The sequence below is a fragment of the Ascaphus truei genome, chromosome 9 (assembly GCF_040206685.1).
Source record: "Ascaphus truei isolate aAscTru1 chromosome 9, aAscTru1.hap1, whole genome shotgun sequence".
Taxonomy (NCBI): domain Eukaryota; kingdom Metazoa; phylum Chordata; class Amphibia; order Anura; family Ascaphidae; genus Ascaphus; species Ascaphus truei.
This window is the reverse complement of record NC_134491.1, coordinates 24,243,106-24,260,809: the sequence shown is the minus strand read 5'-3', so window position 1 is coordinate 24,260,809 and position 17,704 is coordinate 24,243,106. Positions and strand designations below refer to the sequence as shown.

Here is a 17,704-nt window from a genome sequence, read left to right as displayed (position 1 = left end):
TGATTGGTCGCTCCTCCATCCCCCTGTAAGGAATCCGTCCCTGGGTTTGGCTGGAACCCATTCCAGACACACCCTCTCTGGTCATGCAATCACCTGCTTCTGGCTGCCTCCTGTGCAGCTCTGGCCTGATTGGCTTCCTGTGCTATTTAGAGTCAGCACTTCAATCCAGGAAGTGCTGTGTATAATTCCAACCTCCTTTGTGTCACTGTGCTGGCCACAAACTGCTTGCTTGCCCTCGGCCTTGCTGTACTGAAGCGCTGGTTCCCCAGTGCTTGCTTCTAGTTCCAGTGACCTGCTGCTTATCCTACTTGGAGAGGCCTTCGTGCTATCCTTCCCCTGTCCTCCCTTCTCCCTTGTAGCGACCCCGCTCCATGTTCCTGTTTCCTATGCTGAAACGGCCCAGCTCCAAGTTCCTGTTTCCTACGCTGAAGCGGTCCCGCTCCAAGTTCCTGTATCCTACGCTGAAGCGGCCCGCTCCAAATTCCTCCTCTACGCTGAAGCGGCTTTGCTCCAAGTTTCTGTTTTCTACGCTGAAGCTGCTACGCTGTAGTGCCACGCACCGCCTTCCCGTTGCTGACCTTCGCTTGCATCCTCGACCACTGCTCCTGTGCCGCCTGCCTTGACCCCAGCCTGGATAACGTTAACGCTGCTTTCTCCAATCCTGACCCGGCTATGTTTGACCACGGAATCCGCACTCCGGACCTGACTCCGTGGCCTAAGGTTGGTGTTTTCATATCCCCACCTCAACCCCGCGGTCCGGTCCCGGTTTGTGGCGAGCACGTTCGTGACACCTCCATGCTGAACATAGAACAGCGGAGGGTATGTAAGGAGGAAGCCAACTCAGAGAACCAGACGATTTTGTGGCTTGAGTCAATGACGCTTGGGCAGGCTTTTCAAAGTTGCTCTGTTCAAAATAGCAGAGCAACCGGCTTCGTTTTGAAGCTAGGAAAGTCTGCTCTGCAGAGACTAAGTCAGACACGAGGACCAAGTTCTCATTTTTGAACGTAGCGGTCGCGGCTAGGAACTGAAGCCGAAAAGAGGGCCAGGAAGCCCGGGTGTATATCCCGGTCAGGGTAAGCCTACCAAAACAGACGGCATACACCTAGTAGAGCCTAGATTTCATCCCTAGACTCATAGTTTTAAAGACTTGAAAATTGGATTTCCCAAAACAAACTGTTTTTAAACACTGACAAGACTGTAACAATGGTATTTGGGACTAAGGCTAAATTTTTAAAACTTCCAATGACTGAGCTCCAGATCAGAACCAACGCTAACACCACCCTACCCCCTGTCACTAGTTTTAAATACTTGGGCATATGGTTTGATTCCCATTTAACATTCGGGATGCACATTGATTCCCTGACATACAAAACTTATGCCAAACTAGGGGTACTTTACAGGAACAAATTCTCCCTGAGTCTGCTGGTCAAAAAGCGTATCGCACAGCAGATGCTAATGCCAATGATCGACTATGAGGACATAGTAAACGGCACGGCACCCCAATCCCACCTTAGCAAACTTGACACCCTCTACAATTCAATATGCCGCTTTGATCTACAATGCAACTACAACACACATCACTGCGAAATGCTCAAAGAACTAGATTGGTCATCATTTGAGTCTGCGCAAAATTCATCTTTCCTGTCATGCCTCCAAATACTTTCTGGGCAAGCCACACGTCTATTTTAACAAGCTCCTCACCCCTACCACATGCAGCACTTATCATCTGAGATCTGACTCCAAAAAAATGTTCATGGTCCCACGGTTCAGCAAAGTATCCAGCCGCTCCTCATTCTCTTACCGTGCACCCCAAAACTGGAACAATCTACTGGAGACTCTCACAGCCGCCACCAGTCTAAGTTCTTTCAAAACCAAAGCTGTCTCACATTTTAATCTGATCTGTAACTGCTACATACGCCTATAACATAAATTATATCTAACTGTGCTTGCAATGACTTGTATATAATGTATACCCTGTTCACTTATGTAACTGTATTTGTAACCATGTATTATTTGTCATCTTAACTCTGTGCCCAGGACATACTTGAAAACGAGAGGTAACTCTCAATGTATTCTTCCTGGTAAAACATTTTATAAATAAAATAAAACAGTAAGTGTGCCTTTTAACTGTATTTTGTGTATTCTTTGTGTTGTACGCGGGTTTACCCAAATAAATGACATTTTGTTTTTACTACCTTGTTTTGCTTAGTGGATGATCCCGGTAAAAATATAAATGTCAAAAGTCCTGGTCTCCAGTGACAGCCCTTTTATCCCCTGTACACATTTTTCCAACTCGAACTGTCCATGAAATGTCAGTGAATTGACTGTATAACCTCTGTTCATTAATTGTAACCATGTATTGTTATTATAACTCTGTGCCCAGGACATACTTAAAAACAAGAGGTAACTCTCAATGTATTACTTCCTGGTAACACATTTTATAAATAAATAGCACACGCAGTGTATTAGATGTAAATATCAGTTCACACATAAGTTGTATATTTGGATTAATTTCTTTATATATGAACAGAAATAGAAGTACAGCAGGGCCCCGCTTCTCGGCACTCCGCTTTTCGGCGATCCGCTGATACGGCGGCACCGAGAAGGGGGCCGCCATGTTGAATTTGAAATCGCGCATGTGCAGTACGGGCGGGTGCGCCCGGCGCGCATGGGCAGACCACAGGTCGCACATGCGCAGAACGGCGAAAATGCCGGTTTGCACATGCGCAGCACTGAAAATCGCCGGATCCGCTTTCCGGCGATTTTCACTATACGGCGGGTCTCTGGAACGGAACCCGCCGTATACCCGGGGCCCTGCTGTACATTGTAGAGAGAACTTTGCTTTAACATGCCTATCATTTATTAAATCAATCAGGCATGAATATTGGAGTTACAACCAATAGGAAATATACAGTGGTTACAATAAGTACACCTGGTTTAAATAGCTACATGACATTTAAAAAAATAGATACAGTATCTGCTAAATCAGTACTGGTGGATGGTATGATTTGATGCTACAGGGAAGTAGAAAAGACAATATAATTATTTAACAGCAGTTGTTCTCCCATTTTCTTTAACCCCCAAAATATACAAATATAGAACAATATTGTGTTCTCCAGTAATAGTATTTATTTCGTGTGCATCTCAAACGCTCTTATAATAATAATTCCTCTTCTTGCCCTCATCAAAGATGGCCGCCAGATGTCCGACGCGGGCACTGTATTGTTACGCGTTTTGTTACGCATGCGCCGTCCTCAGCGCCATTCGTCATTCCGTGGAAGAGTCGAAGCACTGCACCCCCCCCCCTCCTTAGCGGCCACCGTAGTACCTATCCCCTGTCTGCGCACAGTTTCGCGCATCTCCCCAGCACCTAGATGGCCGATGAGAACGGGGAGGATCCGCACGCGGAGGCGGAGCTGGGGGAACCCGCGGAGCCCGTGGCGGGGGACCGTACCCCGGCAGAGCGCAGCGGGCACGTGGCGGTGACGGACGGGAGGCGGATGTGTGTGTGGGGAGGATACAAGGTGCTGCGATCTGAGTGACGGTGACACCCTGCAGGAGCAGCAGAGAGGGAGCAGCAACACATTGCACAGTCATTCACACAGGCTTGCGAGGCCTGGTCATGGGCTCAATGCAGAGCAATGCGTTGGTGTGGCCCTAGTACCCAACGGGTTAATGCGGAAATGTGAGGGTGACATGTGTAATGTGTGTGTGTGCGTGTAACGTGGTGTGTGTGTAACGTGTGTGTAATGTGCGTGTGTGTAATGTGTGTGTGTAACGCGTGTGTGTAACGTGCGTGTGTGTAACGTGTGTGTGTAACGTGCGTGCGTGTGTGTGTAGCGTGTGTGTGTAACGTGCATGTATGTGTGTGTGTAACGCGCGTGTGTGTGTAATGTGCGCGTGTGTGTAACGTGTGCGTGTGTGAGGGACGTGTGTATAACATACTATTTGTTCGTCCAGTTTCATTGGCAGCGGCGTAACATGTTCCTATTTACCAATTAGATTGTAAGCTCTACGGGGCAGAGACTCCTTTTCCTGATGTTACTTTGGTGTCTGAAGCACTTAGTCCTATTGTGTTATTTATATTATGTCACATGTATTACTGCTGTGAAGCGCTATGTACATTAATGGTGCTTTATAATTAAAGACATACATACACGATTTCTTGCTGGGCCATTTGAGGTGAATAGATTTGGGGGATATGTGTAGATGGCATTTTTACCCCTCAATTAGCTATTAATATTTGTTGTCCGCGCAAAACACTGACTCACAAATAAAGCCAATGTTGTTTTTTTGTATCTCTTTATTTATATAGCGCTCACTGTGTACTCTGTGCTTTGCAAAGACAATACAGTACTGTACAGGGAATTGTAATCCAACAAACAAGCGCAACAAAGTCAGACAATAGGAAAGGTAATCCCTGCCCCAGAGAGCTTACAATCTTTTTCCATTTTATTTCTGTTAATTAGTTTTTGGCGGTGATAACATGTTTTTCGTACATGAAATCAAATCTAAATTTCATGGGATTCTTGTTGAAGTGTAGTGAGGTTTGGAAAAGCTCTGTAAGCTATCGTTTGGCCTACAAATAACTGTTATGTTGGTATTGTATTGTATGTCTTTATTTATATAGCGCCATTAATGTACATAGCGCTTCACAGTAGTAATACATGTGGTAATCAAATAAATAACAGATAATATAAATAACAGATCATGGGAATAAGTGCTTTAGACATAAACGTTACATTAAGGAAGAGGAGTCCCTGCCCCGAGGAGCTTACAGTCTAATTGGTAGGTAGGGAGAACGTACAGAGACAGTAGGAGGGAGTTCTGGTAAGTGCGTCTGCAGGGGGCCAAGCTTTATGTATCGTGTTCAGAATATCCACAGTGCTAGTCATATGCTTCTTTAAGCAAGTGTGTCTTAAGGTGGGTCTTAAAGGTGGATAGAGAGGGTGCTAGTCGGGTACTGAGGGGAAGGGCATTCCAGAGATGTGGGGCAGTCAGTGAAAAAGGATTAAGGCGGGAGAGGGCTTTAGATACAAAGGGGGTAGAAAGAAGACATCCTTGAGAAGAACGCAAGAGTCTGGATGGTGCATAACGAGAAATTAGGGATGAGATGTAAGGAGGGGCAGAAGAATGCAAAGCTTTAAAAGTGAGGAGAAGAATGGAGTGTGAGATGCGGGATTTGATCGGAAGCCAGGAGAGGGATTTCATGGGGGGAGATGCTGAGACAGATCTAGGAAAGAGTAGAGTGATTCTGGCAGCAGCATTTAGGATAGATTGTAGGGGAGACAGGTGAGAGGCAGGAAGGCCGGACAGCAGGAGGTTACAGTAATCAAGACGGGAGAGAATGAGGGCCTGAGTCAGAGTTTTAGCAGTCGAGCAACAGAGGAAAGGGAGTATCTTTGGTATATTATGGAGGAAAAAGCGACAAGTTTTAGAAATGTTTTGAATGTGAGGGGCGAATGTGAGAGAGGAGTCGAGTGTGACCCCTATGCAGCGTGCTTGGGCTACTGGGTGAATGATTGTAGTTCCAACAGTAATGTGGAAGGAGGTAGTAGGGCCAGGTTTGGGAGGAAGTATGAGGAGCTCTGTTTTAGCCATGTTGAGTTTAAGGCGTCGGAGGGCCATCCAGGATGATATAGCAGAGAGACATTCAGAAACTTTGGTTTGTACAGCAGGTGTAAGGTCAGGTGTTGAAAAGTATATTTGGTCCGCTTAAAGGTATCGCAACCTACAAACAATCTACATTTCTCAGGGGGCAATGTGGCTGCCAGAACTTTGACCTACACTATAAGTTAAAAGAATTAGAATATGATATCTTTTATTTATCCAGTGTCTGCTGGTCTCTGTAGTGGGATGTAACACTACGGTGTTTCAAGTACTGAAAACACACAAACCTGTTATGTTTTTGTGGATTTAAAAATATATATTTTTGCTCATTATCAACACAAACTGATGAAATTCTGTACCGCAGTGTTGATATTGGTGATTTTGTTAGGTTGTTGTAAATCAGGGGTACTCAACTCTAGACCTCAAGTGCCCCGTCCCAACAGGTCAGCTTTTCTGGATATTCCAGCTGCAGCACAGGTGGCTCAGAGGCCACTGATTGAGCACTGAGCCTCTGATTTGAATCACCTGTGCTGTGAAGAGGAGATCCTGAAAACCTGACCTGTTTGGGGGGGACTTGGAGTTGAGTACCGCTGCTGTAGATTACAGTAAATCAATAGTTTCCGAATTTATTTTGACTCTTTGCAGAATGCTCCTGTTACCGGGTTGTATGACTTTTACCTGCCTAAAGATGAGATCTGGATCTATGATATGGAGAATGGAAGATGGTACGTTCTTCTATGTCTTTCCAAAGCTTGGCTTCTCTTTAAACCTCCCCATTAGTTTGATTGTTTATTTTTAAATGTCAACATTGAAAAAGCTTTAAATATAAAATTAACACTAAGAACCAGGTCAAATGTAGGTGTCGATTTTATGGATGCCATACAATGTGTAGTGTAACCTCTGATAAATGCATTATTTCCAGGCAGAGGATGAAAACAAAGGGCGACGTCCCTCCCTCCATGTCTGGAAGTTGTGCTGTGTGTGTGGACAAGATCTTCTACTTATTTGGGGGACATCATGCAAGAGGCAACACCAACATGGTGAGTGTGAGATGGGATGGGAGGGAGCAAAGGGTGTCACTGAGACATAGAAACTGGGTGTCCTGGTGGGGAAAGGTGCAGATTGTCCTGTACGTATGAGATTAAATAGTTAAATAAATAAGCAGATCTATGTAGCATTCAACCATAGGAAAATATACTGTGCAGTTTGTTTCTTCTTCTGGTAATGGATGGATTGTTGCATCATCAAGTAATGGTGCGGAGTTTGCACTGGGAGAAATGACCTGTGCATGCCATTCTGTGGTTCCCCTTTACAATACATAGACCAGTGAAAATATTATAATGTTACACACAGGAGCCTCACGTACTTCCAGGGTTTATATAGCAACCTTCATTTGTCAAAGTCTCAACCTTTTTATTTTCTCTACCTACGGTTCATGGAGAGTCTGTCATCCAATCTAGGGATGGGCAACTCCAGATTGAGCAAATTAAAAGAATACTGGTCCTTACCTTGTGACAAAATGTATTTTCCATTTACATATTGACATGTACCGTTTCCAGAGGATTAAATGGCTACAAATGCTTATTATGGACTGAATATTGATGATCTCATTAGCTTGTAACTACCTAGAATCCATGTCTGCCGTTTTTAAAGCAGACATTTGATTAATACATTTATTGTGTGTGTGTGTCTGGAATATTCAGAAAATAAAAATACCCCTTGTGGGTACATTTGCGTGTCTGACAGGTCTACAACCCTGCCTTTCCCCATTATCTGTTGGCATACAGTGTCCACTGCAGCCTGGGATTCTGGGTAATGACACGCAAATGAGCACCCGCAGTGAGTCACTCTTTACGTCTTGCCCTAATTATATAGATTTCTTTGTCAGTTTTACATGTTGGACCTGAGCTCCAGAGATGGGGATCTGCTGTGGAAGAGAGTAGAATACAAAGGAACTCCTCCATCTCCAAAGGACAAGCTTGGTGTATGGGTTCATAAAAACAAGTAAGTGGCTGTGACTTGCAGCCCGCTGAAACCCACTTCCCTTTTCTTCTTTTAAGGAATGGTCCCACACAACAATATAAATCCAAAGCACTCAGCAACACCACATTCTCTGTACCACTCCTGATGTTTGTACCATCCTGGGCCCGTTGGGCAAACTCCCTAACAAATATCACAGAATACACAATACATGCTGCTTTTTGTCAGTACTAATACGGATCTCAGACCTATAAGGGAGTAATGCCGCAATGATTCTAAAGTTGCAGCAACCATGGCTTCCTTTGAGCAAAAAAAAACCAATTGTAGTGGTTGCCATCTTTAAAAAGTCCTACGTTTCTCCTTGCTCTTTTGGGACGCTGTTTTTATTTTATTAACTATTCCTCCAGGAAATAGACGTGTTTTAAATATTAGGTGTCTGGGAGGTTAAAATGGAGGTTTCCAAGACCCGGTGATCGTTTAACCTCAGACGCTAGAGATTGTGAAGTTGAAATATTTTTAAGAGCAGGACATACTCGGGGAAATATACTAACATTATGAGTTAAAGCTGCAGTTCAAGCAATATCCTACATTTGTGTTTTGTTTTTTTTAATTAATAAATTCTGTACTATGAGACATTTAAAATAAAAAAAAAGACATATTTAGTGTATTGTAATGCAGCAATCATTTACAAAGTCACATCCCCTTCCTCTTCTGAAATAGACTCTGGCACACCCTTTTGCCCTCTCTCTAGCAGTGCACCAATTGTATCTAGTGCCTGCCTGGTCACATGATCTTCCACACAGCATCTTGGGTAATCTTCTGCAGCCCTAACAGTGATTTATAAAGAACCCCAGAGCCGAATCTTCAGTGATTGATTACAGGAGAACGGATCGATCGGCAGCTAAGCTAATCACTTGTCAGTGTGCACATTGTTTTGATGCTCATAGTGAAAAAAAATGTAAACTGCAGCTTTAAACTCAATTAGGCTTCTGTGGACAGAGGGGGAGATTTCCGCTTTTAATTCATCAACCTTTTTCAAGTCAACCATTTATACCCTAAAGCAGGGGTACCTAACTTCAGTCCTCGAGCCCCCTCAACAGGTCTGGTTTTCAGGATATCCTGCTTCTGCACAGGTGGCTCAATCAATCAGTGGCTCAGTCTTCATCCGAGCCACCTGTGCTGAAGCAGGGATATCGTGAGAACCCGACCTGTTGGTCGCCCTTGAGGACTGGAGTTGCCCCCCCTCCTCCCCCTCTGCAGATAAATGTGTTGAAAATCTTGGCAGCAGAGGGATTGACATTTAAACGGCGTAATGTACATGTCTAACAGTCTGATTTATGTTGCAGGCTGATCTTCTTTGGTGGATATGGGTATTATCAAGAGGACACAATAGGGACGTTTGAGTTTGATGAAACGTCTTTTGGAGTAAGCTGAACTTCACTTTTATTTGTTTACAATTGGAGCTTTAAAGAGATGTCACTGTGTGTCATAATTCTGAACCAACACTGAGGTTTAGTGCCGAGTACTAAGGAGACACTGGAGTTGTTCTGTATTGGGCTTCAGGTGGGTTCCCCGTGGGCTAAACAGAGGATCTTGGGAAGCTTAATTGTGGCGACACAAGGATAGATGTGGCAGAGGAGACTTTCCTAACAAAGATAAGGCAGAGGTATAGCAGAAGAGCATATTTAGGCCGGAGAGAGACAACCTCCCCTCAGCCATGAGGTCTGCGCTGCAGCACTGCTCCAGGCAGAGGTCAAGGATAAATAGAAGGGAGAGAGTCTCCTGTGGGTTGGCCTTGGGCCTACTGAGCCACACAGGGGGAGAGGGGCAGCACACATCTCTATGGAGCGCTTGCTACCCACCTAAAGTTTATCATTGCCCGGCAGTGCATCTGGCACGGTGAGATGACATCGGAGAAACACATTCTGAGCAGATAAGGACCACTTGGTCTTCTAAGTCTGGCTTTCTCCTGAAGCTGCTGGACATGTTTCGGGTCCTTTTCCAGTGTTGGGAAAGACATGCGTGGTCTGTTTATGGCAGAGGTGGGCAACTCCCGTCCTCAAGGGCCACCAACAGGTCTGGTTTTCAGGATATCCCTGCTTCAGCACAGGTGGCTCAGACTTCGACTGAGGCACTGATTGAGCCACCTGTGCTGAAGCAGGGATATCCTGAAACCCCAACTTGTTGGTGGCCCTTGAGGATGCGAGTTGGCCGCCTCTGGTTTATGGGGACAATCTTTGGGACAGCAGGTGATTATTGTTTAACACACCCAATGTTTCCACTGACTCCCAGAACGCAGGTCTCCCCAGAGGATGGAACAACCACGTGCATGTATTGGACCTTGAAAACGTCACCTGGAGCCGGCCTGCAACCTCGGTAATCTTCCCTTCCTGTTGCTCAGACCTGATATTGCATTCCTCTTTTTTTAACCCTCTTTTGCCAGAGACAACGGCAAATCCCCACAAAAGGAGGGAACTAAACTACCTGTGGTACTGTTAGTTTGGATATGTTTGTTACTGATCTAGCCTCTTACCAAACTGTTCTTTGCCTGTGATGTAGCCGCCCGGTGATATCTGTAACTGGCGTTTAGGTTTTGCGGCCTGCAAGATGTTTCTCTGACAGGAGTGCAGCGGTTCTCAATTCCAGTCCTCAAGACCCCCCCCCCCCCAACAGGTCAAGTTTTCGGGATATCCCATCTCCAGCACAGGTGACAGACTCACTGAACCTCTGCTTGAGCCACCTGTGCTGAAGCAGGGATATCCTGGAAACCTTTTACCTGTTAAGACTGGAGTTGAGAACCCATGCAGTAGTGGATTTCATCTGTTTTGATTGTATTCTGCAAGGTTAATGCTGGTGCAGCACTTTCAGAAATAGATTTGGGGTCCGCCGCCCGTACCCGCTCCTCAACCTCTTAGTAGGTTTGTGCAGCATAGCCGGGGAAACCTGCCCGTCCGTCTCTCGCTTCTCTAGTGCTGTAGTAACTTGTAGTTAACGGGAAATATTCCTCGCAGGGGAAGACGCCCTCACCTCGAGCCGCACACGCCTGTGCCACGGTTGGAAACCGAGGTTATGTTTTCGGAGGGAGGTACAGGGTGAGTCCCATGATTTTCTGATGGATGGTTTTTAAAATGATTATGCTAAGTGATGTCAATCCAATGCGATAAACTGTATTTTTTTTTTTTCTTCTAATTTCTTGTAGGATTCCAGAATGAGTGACCTTTATTATCTGAATTTTGATAGCTGGGAATGGCATGAAGTGTAAGTGATTCCTTTTACCAGCCCAGTCAGAGGGAATGTGCCCTTTCCTTACAATGAACCCTCGTTCATTGGCCAGCAGTCCTAACATGTTTTCTAATTGCCCTTTCCACTGGGACATGATCCCCCCAACCCTCTGCCCGAACACTGGGGGGTTTCCGCTTAAACATGTATTTCTAACTAGCTGTTCTGTAATTCTAAGATACCAACGTCATTCTTACCCCTCCTCCTCTCACCCCCTTATCTCCCTCCCATCCCTTTCCTTTAATACCTTACGATGGTCCCTATTCTTTCCGCCTCTCTCCCCTTCTCCAGCATTCTTACTTTGTCCTCACGCGCCATCTGACTTCCTCTCTTTCTTTGTCTGTTTTCTGTGTACACATTATAGTTATCTGACGCTCCTTATCTGCCACCAGGCTATGTGCATTATGAGGTCGCGTGCCAGATACATAGCCTACCAGATGCAACACCCAGTGGCAGAATTGCGTAGAGAAATTGTAATAACTCCTAAAATAAGAAAAATAGAATGTATCCAATTTCCAAACATTGACAAAAACCTGCTCCTTGATCTCAGGAACCGTCATGCAAAATGTGGTTAGGAGATCTTAAGAGCTGTCCAAACGCATAGCGACCAGACACACAACGTTCCAAATATATAGTAGATCCAGGGGACCGTCCTGTAGAGCGAAACGAGAATGGAAGTGAGCGGATTGCTGCTGGCTCTTCTTGCTTGTTTATTCTCGACTCTAAAAGAACATCGCTGCAAACGTAGATCACCTAAAGTGAGCGAACCTTTCCTGTGGGCCACGTGTAATAACAGTGTCACTGTTCCTCTTCCCTGCTGTAGAATAACTCCAGGTGCTAACCCGCTGGGGAGGTCCTGGCATTCACTAACTCGGGCTTCATCAAACAGCCTGTTTCTCTTTGGAGGATTCACTACTGATAAACAACCGCTGAGTAAGTTATTGCTGTTTCCCACGCGCACATTCAACAAATCACTGGGCCCCGTTTTGTTTTTACAGCGGCAAATCTCCCAATTTTTGGAATTATATATATATTTTTTACGGAATTGGAACGAGGGGGCCCCTCAACTGAACCAGGTTCTCCTGGGGCCCCTCAACTGAACCAGGTTCTCCTGGGGACCCTCAACTGAACCAGGTTTTCCTGGGGCCCCTCAACTGAACCAGGTTCTCCTGGGCCCCCCGGGGATATTTACCTTTTTACGTGGCGGTATAATTAAAGATGGCCGCTGAGGTTGTGCAATAGGAAGCTGTGATGTCATGCTCTGACATTGCGGATTCCTATTGGCCCAGGGGAGTCAGGCTTGGGAGGTGGCCATATTCATTACCCCAAAGGGACCAGAAACGCCATTACATGGAAAAGTAAATATCTAAGGAACCGAGGAGGGGGGGGGGGGGGGACAGGTCGGGCCCCCTGGTTTTGATTGTGTATTAAAATTATAATTTGAAATGACTGCGAGGTCGGGGTTTGCTCCCACGTTCAATAGAAAAGCCACCATGTCATCAGGGACATCATCGTGGCTTTCTCGTGGTGACCCCGCGGCCATGTTTGTAGTCCGTGGCTATATTAGTCGTTTTTGTGACAAAATGAGCAAACAAAATTACAAGTATCTTGGAAACCGGGGGTCTGCGGATGCCAGGGGGGACACATCAATCAGCCCCCCCCCCCCCCCGCTCCCTTCTCTGGAAGCAGGGAGTCCCCGGAGCAGAAATTAACAGCCCCACAGACCCCTGCAAAAATAAAGACTTTAATATTGCAATCTGTCAGAGCAGTGACCAACCCTGCAGCTATCCTCTGGGGCTGCCAGTCATGTGAAGAGTAACGCTGTGGGTTGTGGGTTGACGCCTCCCGCTGCCATATCCGCTCCCAATTTCAGCGGGGTGTTCGCCATGCCCTGGTTCCCCCGTTATTTCTATGCATTCATATGATTCGAGGAACAATTCTCGGAGTCTAATTCGGGTTGAGACTTCTGGATGCCCAGTGGCGAAGCAGTGTTAGCAATGTACACGTTTCTGTACAGAATGCCCGTTATACCGTTTATAGGGAGGATGGCCAGACGTCCCGGTTTTAGCCGTATGTCCCGGGTCTCGACTTTTTTGGCCACTGTCCCGGTTTTCTGTCTGCGCTGGCCGCACGTGCGCAATCGGCCCTTGCTGGCCGTATATTCGTGACCGGCAAGCTCTGATCGTGCGTGCCCGCGAGCGGTCGGCAAGCTCTGATTGCAAGCTCTGATGCGTGCACGCCAGCGGCCGGCAAGCTCTGACCGTGCGTACCCGCTCGCGACTGTGCAACGTTAGTCCCAGTTTTTGCCGGGGCAGATATGGTCCCCCTATTTATTAGAGACGTCGTTATCGCTGATTCATAGGACCTTTCCTTTACTCCGTGTTTGAAGCTGCGCTTTTTATCCAAGTGCTTCTTGTTTTGAACACTTTTTGAAAATTCCAAAGAATGCCGTGCTAATCCCGCTCGGTTCTCCAGTGCTAATCCCGCTCGGTTCTCCAGTGCTAATCCCGCTCGGTTCTCCAGTGCTAATCCCGCTCGGTTCTCCGGTGCTAATCCCGCTCGGTTCTCCAGTGCTAATCCGGCTCGGTTCTCCGGTGCTAATCCCGCTCGGTTCTCCGGTGCTAATCCCGCTCGGTTCTCCGGTGCTAATCCCGCTCGGTTCTCCGGTGCTAATCCCGCTCGGTTCTCCGGTGCTAATCCCGCTCGGTTCTCCGGTGCTAATCCCGCTCGGTTCTCCGGTGCTAATCCCGCTCGGTTCTCCAGTGCTAATCCCGCTCGGTTCTCCAGTGCTAATCCCGCTCGGTTCTCCAGTGCTAATCCCGCTCGGTTCTCCAGTGCTAATCCCGCTCGGTTCTCCAGTGCTAATCCCGCTCGGTTCTCCAGTGCTACTCCCGCTCGGTTCTCCAGTGCTTTGGCTCTTGTACGAAACACACTAGTAAACAAATGTCTGTTTTAGCAGAAGTATACAAACCCACAATGACAGATCTCTAATGTATCTCTAGCCTTGTGTGACTAGACTTGTCTTTGATCTGTATTCAGGCGACGCTTGGATTTACAGCCTTACCAAAAATGAATGGATTCCGTTCAAGAACAAATATTCAGATAAATCAAGGTAATAGCAGCTGGATAACATGTAATATCTATCTCACATTTCCTCAGTAATGTATTGTGCCATTTCTTATGTTTTAGGTTAAAAGAAATAGGAATCGCATTTTATTGCAGATTTATTTGGAGATGCCACTAGTATACACAACCCTTTGTAAATATTCGGAGGTTCTTTTAAAAGAGCGTAACATGAGAATATGGGAGGTTATGAGGATGGAGCAACTCTCATATATAACCACTGATACAAGGTTAAAACGTGAGCTTCGCTGGGGGCCGTGGTCAGAGTTCACTGGTAATAGAATAGTGTGACAAGATAGGAGAGAGGAATCGCCTGCCAAAATGGGAACAAGAGGGATAAATGGCACAGGGGTGGCTTGTTTTTAGATCTTATTTTTAGATCTTATTTTAATCAAATTTTTTCTTTTGTTTTTGTTTCGTGATTGTTTGTATTTATCATTTAATAATTTGTGTGTGTGTGTGTGTGTATGTGTATATATATATATATATACATACAAATATACCTGTATGCTCATCTGCATGTCTTAGGCAGGTCTGCAACCCCGCCTTTCCCCATTATCACCCAGCATACAGGACTTCCACTGCAGCAAGGGATTCTGGGAAATGACATGCAAATGAGCACACAGTGTCACTTTTTGCCTCAATAACCATTTTTAACATGTGGAGGGTTTTTGTCACTTTTTTTACTCACCATAACTTAACTCAGTATTATGGTTTATATATATATATATATATATATATATATATATATATATATATTATATATATATAATTATATCATTTTTGGATTGTATTTCAATATATGGTTTTGTATTGTGTTGTATGTTCATCGTTATAAAAAAAGTGGATGATAAATAAAGAATATTTTAAAAAAAAAGTGCGTAACATACCTATTGAAGCTTCACATATCAAACTTGCTTGCAACATACATGTAGCGTGTCAGGAAGCAGCCATGCTGTATGTGTGATGGCATTAATGATGTCTGTTGAGAGATTCGTTACCAGTCCTGGTTCCTGCCCAAACTTGCCAATTCCTCCCCTTATTCACCTGAGGTTTAGAATAAGCTGCAGTAAAGGGACAAAACCCTTCTATAAGAAGCAGAGGGAGGGATTCACAAAGTATCTAAATACACTGTAATGCAGGGGTGGCCAACTCCCTTGCTCAACAGGGCAGGTTTTAAGGATATCCCTGCCTCAGCACATGTGGCTCAGTCAAAATAAGTGAGCCACCTGTGCTGAAGCAGAGATAACCTGACCCGTTGCTGGCCCCTGAGGAGCGGAGTTTGCCGCCCCTGCTGTAACGCCATCACGCGCGCTGCCTCCTGTGACGCAAACCTGGATATCTCCATGTTTCTTTGCAGTTTCTGAGATTGTGCATATACATTTGTAAACATTTTCATGCCGTTTTTGCTCAGTTTCTTCTTTGTAGTAAACACCAAACCATGTTTCTTCTCCAACAAGAGCAGTATTGGTGACATTAGATGGTATATGGCGTAGCTCCAAAGGGGCGTTTATTGAGCGTGGGTGCCGGTCTCTGACCTATATTCTCCTTGTACTTGGCTTGCAGGCTTTGGCACACAGCGTGTGCCAGTAAAGAAGGGGAGATCTTTGTCTTTGGTGGTTGCGCCAACAACCTACTTGCTCATCACAAAGCGGTAAAGTGTTTTTTCTTTTTAGCCTGGCTTGCTGCAGGAATATAATCACACTGCATCCCCGTGCGTACAGGTAACCCAGTGTATCCCAGTGTATCCCAGTATATCCCAGTCTAACTAGGTCCCCTTGCTGTCAAGTGGCTGGCAGGAAAAGGGTTAAAAGGTCATTAACACTTGTCACGTTTACCATGACGAGCTGGTGTACCTTCCTGGCGATTGGCAGTGAACGTGTTAATCCGTAACACACATTTACCAAGTTGTTTTTGCGCTTATCCACTGTAAACATAAGAGGGGGTTGACGGATAATGCACAAGTGTGCAAACCACATTAACAGGATTGCAGATATCCCATAGAAAAGCCGAATTCAGGGGATATTTATTGAAGTTTCCCTGCTGCAAACAGCACCATATTTATCAAAGGAATGGGAGTCTCGCCGTTGATAAATCCGGTGTAATTCTTTTGTACCCGGTCTGCCCCAGTTTTAAAGCCCTTCATTTGTTCACAATTGTTCTGGTATTGCAGTACTACCCCGTGTAGCAGTTAGGATGGTAGGAATATTCCTTTCACAACCAGTGACACAGTAATTGAGTTTGCTTTGTGTCGGTCTTGTTTTGCAGGCTCATAGTAATGAAGTTCTAGTGTTTCCTGTACAACCGAAGTCTCTAGTCAGGTAACTCTCCCCTCCTGCCCTTTCTTTCTGAAGCTGCTGCAATAAAACCCGAGGGAAGTGGTGCACAGACCAGACCAACAAGCTTATTCTCCATCCGTCGAGGCGGACTATTTCGGCCCCAAAATTCTCAGCGTTCTAAGGAGAATTGTGGCCTTATACGGCCCAGTTGTCTGTTTCAGCGGTTATAGAACCAGCCCAAGTTTGCATAGGAAGAGCATTCAAATTTGAGCACATTCACGTTTTTTTTTATAAGGGTATCCCAAACCTGCTGTAAATTCCCACTCGCTCTGCATGTAACCTCTTGCCTGCTTTGGGAGGTGATGCTGATGCCGCCAGCACTGGAAAAACACCAAAGCCGTTAACCTCTTCATAAAGCTGCAACGGCTAAATTATTTTACCAATGTGTTGAACACACAACTAACTGTTTTACATGCAGACATATAGAAACTACGTGAGTGGAGTAGCACTGATTGAAGCTGTAAGTGACAATACAACGTTTTGTGCATTAACGTTAAACGGAGCCTATAAATTTGTCATTGGTAACTTCCTTTCTGAAGCGGTTTGCAGGGCATTGTGGGCAAGTGAGGGTTGTACCTGTACTTATTAGGAATACTCCTACGGTTCCTTCAGACACCTCCATAGAGTATGGAGCCGGTTCCCTGACTTACAATGTGGTTTTGACAGTAATCTGGGTCTGGCACTTTCATTTACACCCTAACTTGTCCTGCTCTTATTTCCCAAGGCTCTGCCTAGAGACGGTTATTTCCTTCAAAGAGATGCTGGCCGGCTCCCTGGACTTCCTCCCCAAGCACTTGCTGCACCATGTCCACCAGCGGTTTGCCAGCAATAACACGTGTGGCTCCTGAGAGCCACGGAGCTTGCGTGTAAAAGGAACAGATGTATATTGGATAAATGTTGTAAGTCATAAGTGTGGTTTAGTCAATTTGAATGTGTGCGGCACATGGAGAACTTATTTTTGTGCAAATCGATGTACATTAAACGTATTCTGAGTAAATGCTAAAGCTTTCGTCGTCTTTGTGGAGACATATTGAACTTTAGAAAAACACTAGGGTTAGGGAGTGATCACAAAACCACACTAATTGAGGCAAATAATGAGTAAATAAATGGTAATCCAAAAAAGTGGGTGCAAACTGTGAACTGTAAAGTGAATCAGAAAAGGGGGGGGGCAGGAGAACACAAAATGGATGTGTCTCCCAAAAGAATCCACTATAATGCACTCCTACTTAGTTTAAAATGTAACTTTTAATATATTAACATAAAACATATATTACCTAAAGCGTTGTGTATTGTGCATTAAAAATAAATTAAATTGACAATAACTAGCGTCTGTGTCAGTGAATGTGTGTTGGAGTGATCTCAACCGACAATTG

The 17,704-nt window shown here is 45.3% G+C and overlaps 1 protein-coding gene across 3 annotated transcripts; it reads left to right on the top strand.

The window, feature by feature from the left end:
- The first annotated feature begins 3,308 nt into the window (after positions 1 to 3,308).
- KLHDC2 (kelch domain containing 2) lies at positions 3,309 to 17,335 on the top strand. Of its 3 annotated transcripts, none has more exons than XM_075613852.1 (13): positions 3,310 to 3,524; positions 6,256 to 6,335; positions 6,533 to 6,650; positions 7,499 to 7,614; positions 8,937 to 9,015; positions 9,883 to 9,966; positions 10,602 to 10,682; positions 10,790 to 10,848; positions 11,693 to 11,802; positions 13,909 to 13,981; positions 15,559 to 15,646; positions 16,261 to 16,313; positions 17,056 to 17,335. In XM_075613852.1, exons 1-13 carry the CDS (start codon positions 3,375 to 3,377, stop codon positions 17,177 to 17,179), a joined length of 1,215 nt encoding a protein of 404 aa, XP_075469967.1. In that variant the 5' UTR covers positions 3,310 to 3,374; the 3' UTR covers positions 17,180 to 17,335. The 3 variants fall into 3 exon arrangements, with proteins under 3 accessions (XP_075469968.1, XP_075469967.1, XP_075469969.1); XM_075613854.1 differs by lacking the exon at positions 3,310 to 3,524 and adding an exon at positions 3,548 to 3,685; XM_075613853.1 differs by lacking the exons at positions 15,559 to 15,646; positions 16,261 to 16,313 and having other exon boundaries at positions 3,309 to 3,524.
- The last annotated feature ends 369 nt before the right edge of the window (positions 17,336 to 17,704 follow it).

What these genes read in the sequence shown, in the direction of transcription:
- KLHDC2 (XM_075613852.1), top strand. Translation starts at nt 3,375, where the DNA reads ATGGCCGATGAGAACGGGGAGGATCCGCACGCGGAGGCGGAGCTGGGG. An exon ending in TTGATGAAACGTCTTTTGGA is followed by an intron (nt 9,016 to 9,882) that starts GTAAGCTGAACT and finishes ACTGACTCCCAG; the next exon opens with AACGCAGGTCTCCCCAGAGG. An exon ending in CAACCGAAGTCTCTAGTCAG is followed by an intron (nt 16,314 to 17,055) that starts GTAACTCTCCCC and finishes TTATTTCCCAAG; the next exon opens with GCTCTGCCTAGAGACGGTTA.